The sequence below is a fragment of the Cryptomeria japonica genome, chromosome 7, assembly GCF_030272615.1.
Source record: "Cryptomeria japonica chromosome 7, Sugi_1.0, whole genome shotgun sequence".
Taxonomy (NCBI): Eukaryota; Viridiplantae; Streptophyta; class Pinopsida; order Cupressales; family Cupressaceae; genus Cryptomeria; species Cryptomeria japonica.
In genome coordinates this window covers 164932912-164949424 of record NC_081411.1, presented here as the reverse complement: position 1 = coordinate 164949424, position 16513 = coordinate 164932912, and the positions used below count along the sequence as shown (strand labels likewise).

The 16513-nt window shown below is 36.1% G+C and overlaps 2 protein-coding genes across 3 annotated transcripts in view; one reads left to right on the top strand and one right to left on the bottom strand.

Annotated features, from left to right (window-relative positions):
* The window catches only part of LOC131055084 (type II inositol polyphosphate 5-phosphatase 15), a 120766-nt gene that overhangs the window by 45006 nt on the left and 59247 nt on the right, over nucleotides 1-16513 (bottom strand). For both annotated transcript variants that reach the window (XM_057989727.2, XM_057989728.2), the window contains exons 4-9: nucleotides 8370-8494; nucleotides 7754-7838; nucleotides 6328-6493; nucleotides 6106-6206; nucleotides 5494-5743; nucleotides 5191-5311 (exon numbers count right to left, since the gene is read on the bottom strand). In XM_057989727.2, coding sequence (XP_057845710.2) covers nucleotides 5191-5311; nucleotides 5494-5743; nucleotides 6106-6206; nucleotides 6328-6493; nucleotides 7754-7838; nucleotides 8370-8494 — 848 coding nt within the window. The remainder of the gene's footprint in view (nucleotides 1-5190; nucleotides 5312-5493; nucleotides 5744-6105; nucleotides 6207-6327; nucleotides 6494-7753; nucleotides 7839-8369; nucleotides 8495-16513) is intronic.
* On the top strand, nucleotides 10193-11140 carry LOC131078247 (common plant regulatory factor 1-like). The gene is made up of 2 exons (XM_058015903.2): nucleotides 10193-10414; nucleotides 10506-11140. Exons 1-2 carry the CDS (start codon nucleotides 10208-10210, stop codon nucleotides 10749-10751), a joined length of 453 nt encoding a protein of 150 aa, XP_057871886.2. The 5' UTR covers nucleotides 10193-10207; the 3' UTR covers nucleotides 10752-11140.

The window sequence follows — 16513 nt, the reverse complement described above, 5'->3', positions numbered from 1 at the left end:
TGGAGTAAACTATAGATGACATTAAGAACATCACAGCATGAAGATGTGAAGCAAGAATTAAGTACAAGAGGACTTCATCACGCAGCTAGCATCAAGTAGTCAAACGGGGTTACATCTTAAGAACAACAGTCATACAAGTAAGATGATAGACTTCACAGTTTCAGCTAGGCAATTGCAACAAGGTAATCAGCATACTGCTTGGAAGTCAACATCTGCAAATGATCAACACTTCAAGGTACAGCATGGTGGATTGCTCAAGGCAAAGGACAAAACTCTCAACATCATGAAGGAGTTAGGGAGGACAACATCAGGCCCTTCCCATCAAGAGGAAAATGATTAGAATCTTGAATTTTCCAAGAATCATTGCTATTACTTCAGGTGAAGGACTTCAAAGTGAAGGGGATTCATGATCAAACATCATCAAGAAGTCAGCTAGCAGGAAGGTAAGTTGATCAAGACAGGTTAATCAAGGCAAGATAGGCAAGCAAAGGTAAAGGGTTGACTTGACCAAGATGATGCTTCCCATCATTGTCACACCAAGCTTGGAGATGTTGAGTATCAAGAGATATTGCTCAACTATTTACACATGTGATAAGGTATCAAGACTATGGAGCAAATTGAGGTGTCATCCTTGTCAGCACCAACCAACCAGAGGACTCCAAGTCAGCACGTCTAGGTTCAATGTATCTGATTCATTCAATGGAGGCACAAAATTCAAGATACCTAACCTCAGTTTCTATTGGTTGACATTCAATGTTGGATCCAAATGTAATTTTCGCATTGGCCGAAAAGGAGCTTATTGTAACAAACCCTAATTAGGGTTGTCATCTTGTAATCTTGGCCATTGATTGTGAATCAATCTAAGCCACTCGTTGTAAAGAGCTATCTATGTAAGAATCAGTTTGGTCATTTGTAAGGGTTAATAGAGAATAGTTGTAGTCCGAAAGTAGAAGTAGAATAGGAGGAAAACTTGAAGCTGTTGCAAAGACTTGTTGGAATAAATACTTGATTTCATTGAAGTTATGGTGGTTCATTGTGTTAATTCTACTTGTTGCATGGTTTCTTGCTTACTTCTCATGATTTAGATAAAGTTCATTGATTGCAAAGGAGAAATGTATGGATGTTGATAATTCTTTGGTTCATACTTTTTGTAGCTTGTTGATTGTATGCTACAGTGCAAAGTTAGCCTGAACCTCACACTTGTGCTTAGTTCAATTATGGATGCTTATTCAAGTTGCTCCGTGTATGGGTATTTGCATGAGTATTCATGATATGAAAACCTTTCTCATCCTTAGAAGATTGCACTAGTTTTGCAGAGTTGTTCCTAGCATGGCGAAGCAAAGCCCAATTTAAGGAATATGTCCATCCAAACATCATCCCTTCCTATCATTGATCTTAGGAATCGATTAGCCTCTCTAAACCCTTTTCTTTTGTCCTTTCTTTGTTAGTTGAGATAGATCCAATGATCCAACAACATTCAAGCATTCAAGTATCAACATAAGTCCCCTTGTGATTCCAGCAATATCACATCATACACACTGAGTCTATCTAAGAGCACGTCAAGACCTGACATTCGGAAACTTGGAGTCATCCCATCTGATCATGCAGTTTAGCAGTTAAGAGGATTTTGTTCAAGAGAGGATAGAATACTTAGTATTTTATTTTGTTCCTAGACAAGCAAGTTGATGAAAGAGGCATGATTCAACATCAACTTCAAGTTCAACAAACTGAAGCATTACTAAATAAGTAGCAAGAAGATAGTATGAATGAGCCATGTAGTCAAGGCACCACATTTGAGGGTAACCTTGTGCCCTAGGAAGTTGAGGAAACAATGGGAGATGTTCAAACCAGCAAGATGGTGGAAAGTGAAGATCAATGCTTGATAACATCAAGGCATGAAGTGCTACAAATTGTGGACAATTGTGAAGGAGATCATCAAGAGATTAAAGAAATTAAAAACTTGAAAATTAAAAAATGCAAAATATATTAAAGAATGTTAAATGCTAAAGTCTACAATACAAATGTTAAAAACAAAAAGTTAAAAAACTTACTTGTGATAGAATATTGATTGCAAGAGGTTGGAGGAACATATAATCTTGACCATGTAGGGACCACCATGTAGTAACATCCACTTTGGATAGGTCATTAATGGCACAAGGATTATGACTTCTTGAGACAAATAAACCAAACTCTTTCCTAACATTTTCCACCACTTTAAGTGGCTGTGAAGAGTTTAGCAAATGCCCACTTGTACCCAGTTGCAACTTCAAAATCTCTATATGGTGGAGTTTAGCTAGCAAAGAAAGTACTTCATTGCTATAGTAAATGGAAGATAATGCATGTGCAAGGAGGTGCAATGGCATGGTCATCTTGTTCCAATGATGATGAATGGTTTTTCCCACCCTTTTGAAAAATGCTTCTTCTGGGTCATTCAATTTTTTTGCTATTATGACTTTGATTTTTTCTATCATGATGTCCATGCCATCATAGACTTCCCCCAAACATGTTGCTTCTATATCAATATACCTGATCATACTCATGATAGGCTTGGTGAAATTCAAGACATATTCCACACGATCCCACCAATTGTCATCCAGGGTCAATGACTTAACTTTTTGGGCCCTTTCTAAATTTGATTGCTTCCAAACACCCCATTGGTTACTAATAACCATGGCATTCAATGCTTGTTTCACCATCAAAATTCATCTCATCACTATTGTATGTGATGCAAATTGGGTCTCAATAAACTAGGTTCATGTAAAAAATGTCAATAACACATTAAAAAATATTATATACATATTAAACACAGCATGAATAAAAGTTAAATAGATAAGTTAAATTTGTGCTCAACAATTCCAGCTTCAAGAAACTCCTGAAAATGGCTTGTGACATATGGTCATTTGTCACGAACATTTTGATCTCCTCACCCTCTTGGTATATTTCCTTCACCCACTCTATTTGAGTGCCAATTGCTCACATCACCAAGTTGAGGGAGTGTACGATGCATGATGTCCAAAAAATGTGCACATATCTTTGCTCAACCAACACACCTACAACCCTACAAACCTCCGCATTGTTTGTAATGACTTGGACAACATTTTCATGACCCACCGTATCTATGGAATCAAAGAGGATTCTGGAAATGAACTCTGCATCTTTGAATTGCTGCTCACAATCAACTGCCCTCAAAATCATTGCCCCTTTGGGGGACACTGCAATAACATTGATTAATGGACGGCTTTTGCAATCTTTCCATCCATCAGAAACAATAGAAACACTCGATTCAATCCAAGAATCTCTAATCAGTTTGAGTGATGTCTCTACAAAAAATTTCTTTCATGCCAATAAGGTGGTGCACACCTTTCCATACCCAGGACTTGTGAAACCAAAAGGTGCATTATTGATTGCCACCACCATCTCCCACCAATATGGTGATCTCACCAAGTTGAAAGGAAGACCATTGGCATAGATGCAACGTGCCATTTTTTGCTTTGCAATATCTCTTGCTTCCATTTTAAATGCTTTGTCCAATGGGCCTCTTTTGCAGGAAAGATTGAGATTTCTACTTCATCTTGCATAGAGGGTATCCCCAAGAAAGGATGATGGGAGGTCTTTTCTGGTAGTATATGATCTTTAGGTAAAGTCATTGGTGTTTTTCTTGTAGATGGATTAGCTCTTATTTTTTCTCTTGCTACAACTTGATCAACTTCGTGTTCTCTAATGAATCTTGCTATTTGTGTTGCACACAACCCTTGCTCATTTGGCAGTACATACATTTCAATCACTTTCCTAGCAGGGCCACAAAGTGATGTCTCACTCGATAATATGAACACCTATAATTGGTTAAACAAAAATTACAATTACATTCATATCCCCCACCTCCTGGAAGTTGTTGAAGCATTGTAGTATAATTCCATATAGGAGATCCTTTATCAACTTTAAATTTTTGGTTTTGAGTCTTCTAACCCACACCCACTGAATTCGAACTTGTTCCCATTTTGCTATTATAAGAAATTAAACATTTTTAAATTGGAATTTTTTTTTTTAAAATGCAAGATTATACAATGTAAAAACTAATGAAAGTATAAGAAAACATTATAAAAAGTAGTAGAACTTGTTTATCTTTTTCTTATAAATTTTTTTTAAAAAACTTGAAAAAATTTGTTAAAAGATCAAACAATAGGGTTAAAGGGTTAATTTGTTAAAATTTGTTTATCCTTCCTCAAGCACTCCACGAACGATCTCCTTCGAAAATAATCACCTAACCTTCAAAATGCCAAAATGAAAGCAAGGGAGAATGAATGAGCAAATGAGCATATTTTAGGTTGAAATGATGTTATAGGGGAGCAAGTTAGGGTTTTTGTTAAAAACCTAATTTTAATGTTTTTTAAGTCACTTTTAAGTGACTTTCCAGCAGCAATCCCGGGTTTGTACCTAAGTTCGCCCAGGTACGGCCTAGGGGCCTTGAGCCGCACCCAAGTGCGAACCTGGATCCGCACAGACCCGGTCCGAGCACAGGCCTCAAACCCTATGAACCCGGTATCTCAAATGTTTCCTAACATTAATGGAATTTTGGGGACAGCTCATTGATGTTTCTAACATGTCCCCATGGCCACGAAGCTAAAAACCCCCAAGGATACATCCCCATGAATCACTTATAAAAAGCATATCTCAAATATTGATTCACATGTTAATATGTTTTTGGAGTACAATTCCCCATTCTCGACTTAACTTGTATAAATATGTAATAATGCAGCATAGAGTATATAATATATCAGTAGACTGTACAGAAAATCACTTTATGCAATTCGTAGAAAATGGTAACTATTTTAAGAAATTAAACTTAATTGAAGGTTCTAAAGATTGAAATCTAAACTGTGATTTTCTTGATCAACAGATTTAGATTTTTCAAGGTAATTTTTTAACCATGTCTGCCATTGACAAATATAAAGCACCTTGCATGGACTAGATAGAAAATAAATTTGAAATTATATGACAGAAAGTGTTAATGCCTAGAGCATAGAAGCATTTTATTAGTGTAAAGTGGAAAATCATTATTCATATGAATGGACAACAAATTATATCCAAGTTTAGTATTTTATATGACCTTGAAATCCACAAAGATTAAGATTTCATTATTTCCTTAAGAAGAAAATTATATGGATGAGTTAGCTTGGTCAAAATACAAACCATGCAACATCAGAGACAATGGGGCACACCAAGTTGCACTCAGCTGACTTGTCATTAGAACTGTCACGGAATAAAATTCTGTCACACCAAGCAGGAACTCTTCTCTTCTCACTAGTGTATCCTACAAAACAATAGATGATACTAATTCACAGAGACTTCCAAAAAAATACCACGACAAATAGAAGGCAGCTCTCCGACCCAAAAGACTTATTTAAGGCATTTAATATTATAGCACCAATTAAGAGAATAATAAGGTCCTGGTTATGTTCCTCAAGAAAGTAGGGAAAATTTGAAAAGACAAACCTTGCCATCCAGCTTGGCCCCTGTCAAATTTATAAGTTGGAGGGAACTTGATATCGCCTTCTCGCATACCTTGAAATACACGTCCAGCTTTCATCTCTCGTCTCAATTGATCCTTCACTAGAAGAGCGTCAAATTGCTTATTGGCTATATAATTTATTGCTTCATCATATGAAATATCATCGAGTCTATAATTGAAGTCACCTAGCCAAATAACCATGTCTATTTCAGCCAATTCTGGCATCTCCTCCTCCTGTATAAACATCACTAATTTCTGGACTTATAAGTAATAGGTTATGATGAATAGTCCAAACCGATGAAAGGAGAAAGTTTTCCATAAGAAAATAATTTTTTAAATTAACATGCATGAGTAAACCATGTAAACATCAAAGTCTGGTGCCACTCTTCTCATAAAAAAATGGAATAAGATCCGCATGGGACATCATCTACCAGCAGCATAGGAAAAGGTTATATGGGAAATAATTCAGAATTATATTGTTTCTATCACCATTACTCTAAATGGATGCAATTCACTAGTGTACAGAAAAAATGAGAAAATAAGATGCATCTCACTGCACATGGTCCAAATTGGATTCAAATGGAATGTGAAATTACCAGTAAAGATGATGAGTCTTTCTCAGTTTGGACAAGTTCTGGGTCTGGAATTCGCCATGCATTTATACCCTTGAACTTTTGAACAGAAGACAAAACTTCCGCTGTTCCAGTACCCATGAAATGTTTTAGAATATAGCTTAAAGAGAAATGCAATCAAGCATTAATAGCTATAAATCCTTTAAAAAGAAAACAAATTGCTAAACCAGAAGGTTATAGCTGTACAGGCAACAGAGCTAACTCCACATGATATTCGGCCAAATGTCATGTTCTCATAGACATGCTCAAAATCTGCATTGCGACGTCCAACTGCATCCAGATGAGCTGCAAAATGGCAGTTTATAAAACACAACGTCCGGCGGAAGACATTCATCTTCAAAGCCACAGCTCCCTGTCAAGACGTTTCTAGCATTGTCAGCATATAAATGGCAAATTTTGAGGTACCGAAGCCATTAGCAGCTGTTATGTGTAAATGTGCTCAATCACTTTCCAGTATTTAACAGACCAGAATGAACAAACAGATTGTGCTGGGAACAGAAAAGTAATTAAAAACATAAAACAAGATTGGGTTAACTTATGGTTGCTTTATTTAAATAATCCATAAATAATATAGCTATTGAGGTCATTGAATTCAAAATTTAGGCAAGATTTATATGTCCATGTTTCCTTTGTTCATATGAAAGTGCAATTAGATTCTTTAATACCCTTAAAAATCATGTTACCATGCAACTGAGTTAAGGACAGAATTATCAATTCTATAACTTGAACTACAGTTTATTAGTATAATATAAATAGTATGCCAAATAAAATATAATTATTTCTTCTGCCATATACCATGGCTGTAGCAGGAAATCAGAATACCATCCATTTATATTAGTGAGCGTTCTGTTGATCAGTAAATTACAACTATTTTTGTCACGTTCAATCGGTTATTGTTATGTAAATTTATTTAAATTCTATATTCCATAAATAAGTTCAACCTACTCTTTAACAACAATATTTTATTCTTCAGCAAACTATCATTACACAAAACGGTTAACTATCTCTCATATGTAGGGTTGGATTATGTTCACAACCATTTGTACATGCCACAATTTTATTTATTTTGTCATCAAGAAACTGGTGATTCTTGAAGAAAACATTCCAATTCAAAAAGCAGATATCAATTATATATATGTCAAGGTTGTCAATTAACTATGTATAGACATTTTAAACTTATAACCAGTATCTCTCCAAGATGCGAAACGGGAGCAATTGGAAGAGGTATTAATGGCAAAAGCCTCCCTGAAATTTAGGGACAGGAGGGAGATGGCTATTAAAATAAAATATAAATAATAATCCCATACTTGTACCCAAGTGAATGAAAAAATTGATGTACCACTATACTGGGTTCCAGTTCCCATACCCAAATCGGCAACTTAGTTTCAAATAGATTGATATGAAAGTGGAAATACCATAAAATACTTCTCTAGTAACTGTTACATAGAAGGCAAGGCAGCAAAACAAATACATGTAACAGTTTCAAACTTTTGTGAAGGAACTAAAAAGCATAAATTAAATGGAGAATTTCTTTTATTATTTTCAAACAGACAAAATTAATTACAGGATTTTGATGAGTTGGATGACAAAGACGAACAAATCACAAACGTACTTTATTGCCAATTTTGCGTCCCAAACCACAAGCCACAGCACCAACCTCCACATCTCCAACATAAGGCCAAAGATGTTTCCTAACCCTAGCATGACAAAATCAAAGCATAGTAAGTTTTTCCATCTGTAAAACTGAGAATCACAAATATCGGACTATCTGATTATTGCTATGAAAGAAAAACCCCATATAAACATATAAAGAAACCAAAGCTTATGAAGAGATAAAGCAATATGAGTTGGCTAAATTAACTGAATCTAATTTATAGCTCCTTTGAATATTAATATTGAAAGAAACATAAATGTCTGGCAATCCAAAATTATTTGTAGTGGGGCAATATTAGATATTCGTTCAAAATATCATTTGGTAAAATACATATTTTCCATAGACAGAAGTTCCATGCAAAGGAAGAAAGAAAGAAAAGAAATCAACTTAACATAGATTAGAAACATAAAGAAGAAAACAGTAGCTAAATCCAAACCCTTCATTTTCTTCTTGATTGATGATTTATGCCAGACCTATCTTTGCCACATCACTGATAAGGTCATTTTCACAAAATTTGGATTCTCATGACTGGAAGAAATCATCTATTGTTAATAATTATTATAAATTAACATACCATACAGCAACAAGCAAACCAGCCAATTGTCGAGAACCTGCCCGTTGAAACGACATATCTTCATCCAGGATCTTGCCAATGCTATCCAACCACCACTGTCCATTGGAACTTCCCTCAAGCCCTACCTATAAAACAACTGCTTCTGTTATTGGTTTCAATAAATAATGAGCGTGATATCCTAAATAATGGTGTGCAGCTGCAAATCCAACATGTAACTGAGATTGCAATAATTAATTCTGGTATAATGATTCATATCAAGAAAAATAAACCTATCTATGTAACCATAACAGCGATCCTACATAGCCCCAAGGTATTTGGCTGTTATGATTTGATAGCTAGTAAAAGCTCAAATAGCTAAAGATATAATAAAAGCGACCTAGGCAAATCAATGGTTTAGTTAAGATACTCTGCACACACCTTGAGCTATACTTCTAATAATAATGTAAGTGTGCTCGCTCTATAGCAGAAATAGGTGCCATTCAATGCCATAAGAATTTTGAGGATCGCCATGTAGTACCAAATGAACCAATATAGTAGAGTTATAAAACCTATTAACAAAACAGAAGCTCGCATCTACTTTAAATACATCACAGTCCATGCAGTGAGAATTTTTTTGAATTTATGTGCCTCTTAACCTCAAAACTTATCTTCCTATCTACTAACTATGAATTTCTAATGATTTGAAATTTATGCATATCGCCACCCCAAAATAGTATGTATCCAAGGCTTCCAGAAATTGTCAAATCAATGCAAATTTTAAATTTTGCAGTAATATGGATAATCAGAAAACTATAAACATCATAATAACAAACCATAATAGATCATACAACAAAAAAGCCTTAAATAGCATGTCTTATAACACCCCAAACCTTAAATGTCAATCACTTGAACAATAGATATAGGCAGGAACACTTCACTTGTCAGGGTTTGAAACAGGCACATCTCCGATCATCATTAGTGGCAAAAGAAGGAAAAAATGGGGTGGAAGTCAGCAAGGAGATATATTTCCAAAAGTTGTATTTCTCTTGTTGACCTTCTCAAGAGTGATGTATGAAACCCTTCATCTTTTGAGTTCCCATCTAAATCTTCCCCTTCTTGTCTACCAAACTGTATCTCAACCATTTTGTCACCTTTCTCTTCACTTTCTTTTGGTTTTCTATTGTTAAGGGAACTTATTATTCCTTTAAAAATAGCATCCCTGCTATGGATCACTTTCAAAGAAACACGATTCCAAAGGTTATTAAAATAAAACCTTTCCATTTTTAAACTACACTTTTCCATTCATTTATTAATGGATCCCTTTAATAAATACACTTTTTTGCTATAAGCAATGAAAATACACTTTTGCATTTTTCCATCTAACTTGGTTCTTTTCTTCTTAGATACATGGACATATGCACCACAATCAAAGATTCTGAAATGACCAAGGGAAGGTTTCTTACCATTTCAAACATCATATGGAATCTTAGCGACGTGTATTGATATAGAAGACATATGGATGATATAACAAGCAATGCTTACCACTTTGGCCCAAAACTTTTTCTCTCGAGCAGCACTATTTAACACACTTCTAAGCTTCTCCATCAATGTCTTCTTCAACATGTCAACCACACCATTATGCTGAGTTGTGTACGGAATGGTCTCTTGCCTTGCTCTTCCATCATTCTTACAAATATCTCAAAATTAAACAAGCAAAAAATCTAGTTCTACCTCAATGTTTTTTCATGGGAAAACCTTTTCAACTTTGGGAGAGAGTGGGAGGAAAGAAAGGAGGAGCGGGTTTTGGTGAGCACAAGGGAAACAACTATGAAGACATAACTAGAGACTTAATTCCCTTAATGTTTTATGCAGTAACTAATGGGCAGTTTAAGAGGATTTGGAATCTATGTGCTATTCTAATATTGATTTGTCTGAATCAGGCCGAATGTGAAGAATTGACAGCAAAAGTTGATCTATCATCTGCGGAAAACATGGCATTGAGAAACGAATTGACCCATGTGGAAGAGGAAAGGAAAAAGCTTGCTTCAAGCAATGGATTGTTACGGGTAGTATATCTATTCATGGTAAAGCATGTAAACTTCATTATGTTTATTTCAAGATATGGAGATACTGACATTATAGGATAATGTGACACAGGAGCAGCTGAGGAATCAGCTAGGAGAAAGTGCACTAGCAGAAATAGATAAAATGTCTTCTACAAAGACAGAATCACACTTCATTCAAACAGAAAGTAAAGAGCACTTTCAAGTTGCATCAAAATTGTCCAACTCAAATTCTAGCCAAAGAAATGAGCAGAGGGAAGTTGAGGTCCATGAAACTACCGGTAAAACGCATTTGGCATTGGAAGCAAATGCTCATTCTGACACACTGGCTGTGGGTTGAAAGAATATATCTTTTCGCCTATTGTAAGTTTTGGTGGATGAAGAAGTGTCTTATTCTTGTTTGTTGACTTCTCCAACCATCTGTAACTGCTTCACATAACTGTTATTCTAACTTAGGGAGCTAATATCCAGCCTAACATTCAAGAATCACTGTTAAGGAAGGATCATCCAGATATAGAAAATTCTCAATCCAGTTATACAATAGTAAAAGTTTTTTGTGAAAGAGATGACCCAATTAAGAATTTGAAATTGGTCCAACCAAGGATATGATCAGGTTAGATGTTTGGTTAAGACTGACAGACAGGCCCTAGCTTTAAATTTCAGGGTTGTATAGTTTACGTATCGGCCCTCAAAAGATGGCAAATGCTGTAAAATAACCAATAGAAAAATGAGTTTGAAGGATGTCTTTGCATCTCAAAAGATAAGCTGCATAATATTTACTTTTACTGTTATTTGGGATTTACTCATGGGTTTCTTTATTGTCCAATGATTTTAAATACAATATTATATTGTTGAATTATGATGTCAATTAGTTAGTATTTTTGAGCAAATAGATAGTTGGAATATTAAGGAGCATCTAATGTTATATACGTGCCGCCAAAATGTAGGATAGAATAAAAACTGCCTTGTTTCCTAGTTAATTTCATGTTTAATAATGTTGAGGGAAATTTAGCGATATATCTTTCACTGCTTTGACCATTTAAAAAATTATTTTGGTTACAATTAACCATGATTGTGGTAGCACAATTATAAAACATATTACAAGCGTACAATTATGTTAGCTCCTCTGACTCCTGACTAATGAAGCAGCTAGCCAACTGGTACAAGGAGTTTGCCAACGCAAGTCGACAAGCAAGGTTTATGCAGTAAATCTGCTGAAGCAGCTAACTAGGAATGAGACAAGCAATGAGTTCTCAATAAAGTAAAAATATCCACTAGTGTCAGTAGATCAGAACAGATTTTGCATGTAATTCATACCTGTGCATGATAAGCTAGCCGAGCTCCTTAAGCAAGCTCTTTCTTCTTTGATCTTGCCAAATCACTCTGTTACAACTGTTCACTTGAACATGGAATGTTTGTGAGAATGAAGTATAGCTTTATTGGGTTGTATTGTACAGTGGATTTCGCAGGACAAATCTTTGAAGCCATTTGTATTTGAGATTTCTGAGCATATTCTATTTAGCCAGTAACCATTTGAAGGGATACTTGGGAATCATATGCTGAAATATGTTAAGGATTATCTGAATTGACTAATTGTATTTGTTTACTCGGTTGTTCAGAAAACACCATTGTGTTCTTCATTCAGCATTCGTGAACTTGTTTTAATAAATGAAGAGATCCATTTTTCCACTATAAGCAATGAAAATAAACTTTTCCATTTTTCCATCTAACTTGATTCTTTTCTTCTTAGATACATGGACATATGCACCACAATCAAAGATTCTGAAATGACCAAGGGAAGGTTTCTTACTATTTCAAACATCATATGGAGTCTTAGCGATGTGTATTGATATAGAAGACATATGGATGATATAACAAGCAATGCTTACCACTTTGGCCCAAAACTTTTTCTCTAGAGCAGCACTATTTAACATGCTTCTAAGCTTCTCCATCAATGTCTTCTTCAACATGTCAACCACACCATTATGTTAAGTTGTGTACGGAATGGTCTCTTGCCTTGCTCTTCCATCATTCTTACAAAAAATCTCAAAATTAAACAAGAAAAACTCTCCTCCATTGTTTGTTCTCAAGATTCTTATCTTTCTCCCCATTTGGCTTTTCAACGAAAGACTTCCACTCCATAAACCTAAGAAAAACTTCAAATTTATATTTGAGAAAGAACACCCAAGAAATTCTATAGCGATCATTAGTAAAAGAAACAGAATGTGAAGATTTCCAATGAGAAGGTACAATCACTTGACCAAACACATTACTATGTACCAAATCTAAAATCCCATCAACTCTAAAATAATCAAAAGAAAATATTACTTGATTTTTCTTTACATAGATAATTTTCACAAAAATCAAATTCAAGAAAACAATCTTCAACACTTTCTACAATACATTTTGATTTCAAAGTGCAAAGACCTTTCTCCTCACTGTGATCTAGTCTCTAATGCCACAACATGGTTTTACCTACAACTTGTTGTTGGCTTCATGGACCATAGATGAGTTTCCATTATCCTTCACGGTACTAGCCTCCAATCGGGAAAGAGTTTGATTCCTAACTCCCTTGGCCAACACCAAAGATCCCCTTACAATCTTGCAATTCTTCTTGCTCTAAATTAAATTATTACCTATATTGTTCATCTTGCTTGTTGAGATCAAAATCCTTTGCAATCCTAGAATATGCAAAACACTTGAAAAGCTCTTTGTTCTACTATCTTCCAGAAGAAAATTAACTTTCCCACACCGTATTGTCTTGTGGGCAATGTTATAACCAAGATACACTTCATTTCCATTTAATTTTTCAGAATTTGCAAACCACTAAGTCATGATAATATGCTTCTAATTCAACTAACCAAGTCTCATTGCATATGTGATGCTAGAGGAAGTAACAAAAGAATCACTTAACAGATGAAATGAGTACATTTTTTATTTTACGAATATATATAATACAATGTATTATTAAATATTGGAATATCTCTTACAAAGTGGTCATCTCCATAAATAAAGTTTGAGAGATGTAACTATTAATAAATGTAAGTGACACTTATCGAAGATTCCAAATACTAACAATAGCTAACATTATCAGTCACCACTAAGTCGCTATAGCAACTTTATTGCTAAGCCTTATATTCTAATAGTCCCTATTAAGGCTTATTATGCTAAACGTTAAACATATTAACACACTGACTGGAAACTAAAACCATTAGCCACAAATAGAATTATGTATTCTTTGAAAGCTTCTCATTTGAAACAAATATTGGAGAAGGTAGAACTCCATCAAGATATCTCACAACCCTCATAAAGGTGAAACTCTTAGGCTGAATTCCTGAGTTCATAGATTCCAACCCCGCAAAATTTTAAAAATCTCCTTAATTATTGGACAAATCTCAACGCTGAGCTACATCCACAATGTTCCATCAACTTGTCTCATGACCCTCGAGTATAATTCTTAGGATCCCCAAACTCCCACACTAACTAGGTAGCCATCCATGCTAAGCTTCATCTACACTAGATCTTGTTGATGTGTCTGAAATTGCATTGCTGCAAACTCCATACGGCCAATGCAGAATAGAATAAACTTGCCGAGTATCCTATCCTCTCTTGAGATAAGGAAATCCCTAGTGCTTTTTCTACGTTTGATCAAAGGGGACAACCTCAAGGTTTCGTTTGTCAGGTCTTGACTGCGGGATTACTCAGTGGTTTGATGTGTTTATGCTGGAAACACAAGGGGACTTATGGCAGGATAGGTAATTGCTGGATGAGTTCCCCAAAACTTTAATGGTCTTACTTATCAAATGATTGCAGTCGGGTCAATACTGTTTTCAATAGGACTACAGATTTTCTCAGTAAAAAAAGGGGAAAAAAGGAGGGAAGGATAGGGAGAGAGAGATACATAAAATATAAATTTTAACTAAAATAGCAGATTCAGTAAACAGACAGACACCTCCAAATAACTAGACTAAGCATTACCAGCTATTTAAACACAATACTTGCATCAATCTAGTGCGATCTTCAAAGGAAAATAGGTTTTTCATGCTATCAAATACAACATTAGAACTTTTACATTCATTCAATGAGCATTCAATAACTGAACTAAGTATATGAAAGGTTCAGATTAACCATGCAGAAGGAAAGGCAATCAGCCATTCCCTAATGGTGTGAACAGCGAGGATTCTATCGGATATTTATTTGAAAATGCTATATAAAGGAAAGAAACATGACTGAAAATTTTCTAAACTAATGAAGAAGGAGACCATGCACTCACAAGGAAACTTGGAAACAGTCTTAACTTTGCATTAAATCCTGTAAATTTCGCCAGAGCTTTTGCAACAATCCAAGAACTTCTTACAAAAATGAGGGAAAACCAATCCCTTAAATAGGCTTCAAAAATGGATGAATGGCCAAGATCTTATCTAAACAAGTGGCCCAAATTCATCCATAAAACATGGCTGCCCATACCCATAAATGGGAGGCAAATATCAACAACCACCCCAAAGGGAGTAATAACTACCCAAAAAGGAAATTAGAACATATCCAAAAATAATCCCAAAAAGGTGCATTCATAAAGTTTTACATTTTAGTTGACTTGGAAGTCAAACATGACCTTTTGGCCAAAAAGTGCATTTTCAAGATTTAAAAGGAAAAAGCACTTTCTAGGAAAGCACTTTGTCTTTTCCATTTGTAGATTCCTTTTCCAAGAACTCATCTTCACTGTGCAAATATTCCTGCCAAAGATCACGACCTGCTGCATGCTCCTCACGAACATACTCCTGGAACCTGATGCATAATTGGAATAGTAGACTGAAGGGAGGCGTAGGAGGATGACGAATTTTATATTGCATGCCCTCGAGATATTGGTCCACGTGCTTCAAACCATCCTTCCAGCTGGAACGATTACGCTCGAAGCACAACATGTCTGACTAGAATTGACCAGCAAAACTTAGGTCCTTAACAGAATAGGTGATCCTATCCGTCCCTAGTCTTTCTTCCCAGTCTGGTCGTATCACTTTATCGGACAGGGCATTTTGCCATCCCGAGACCATTGATCAGAGGATCATTTTGCCGAGTTCTTGCATGGTGTTCAGAATTGTCTCGCACGCATCGTGTTCTTTATCAATGATTTCTCTTGTGTCATTCTTCATGGTGATAGCCCAGTACCATTCCTTAAGAGTGTTGATGTTATGGGGATCTAGGATGGTGGGTAATGTAGGAATCTGGGCATGGGTCCAAAAGAGAGCTCTCATGTGGGGAAGAGTAGTGGCAGCCACTTCATGCATTCTAAGGGATTCCCTTTTTACCTCTAATAGCCGGACCAGGGTGGTCTCTCGATGGTGAGCCATCTCTTTTACTTCTTCGAGGATTCGTTCTCCCCTCCCTTTGATGCCTTGTATCCATTCCTTGACGGCCCTTGCAGTGTCCCGTACTCCTTCAAATTCCGTTGTGGTCCTCTGTGCCAATGTTGTCGGGGGAATGTGGGATTCGGAAGCATTGTGTAATGGTCTCAGGAGTTGATCGATGTATCCCTCGGCCTGCTCAGCACGAGCTCGATACATGGCCTTTTCAACTGTTATCTCTTCAAGTTACCTGAGCATGTTCTGTACTGAATCCTTAAATTCCTCCTTTTCCTGTACCTTAGTGGCTCGTCCGATGGGGACAGTCGTGATGCTATAATCCACCAGTGTAATCTGATCTGCTGGCTTGTCTACAGGCAGGGTGGCAATGTGAAGAGTGTGGTTCCTTTGATCATCTTTAGTCATTCTAGAATATGCCTTGGGCTTTTTCTTCCCCTTAGCTTTAGCTTGGTCCATGCGTGAGAAGACGTCCTCCAAATCAATAGGTGGTTTGGTGGTGGCCTTGCGTTGAGCTCTGGCAATCAACCATTCTTGAGGTACTGTCTGGGCTGATGATATGGTTAAGTTTGCATTCTGTTCTTTGATGTTTTCAGCCGACTGAACGCAAATTCGCAGATGTTCTGTTACTGGAGGGGTGGAGGAGGTGTCAAGCTCTTTGCTTGCAGCAGAGTTTTCTCCTACTTCACAGAACAATTGTCTGATGCCTTCGTGTGATGGTAGCTCTTCAGTCTTTTCAAGCTTG

Bases quoted from the DNA above. Each gene is read 5' to 3' on its own strand.
- LOC131078247 (XM_058015903.2), top strand. From the start codon at position 10,208: ATGTTTTATGCAGTAACTAATGGGCAGTTTAAGAGGATTTGGAATCTA. The intron at 10,415-10,505 runs GTAGTATATCTA...AATGTGACACAG, and splicing joins CAAGCAATGGATTGTTACGG to GAGCAGCTGAGGAATCAGCT.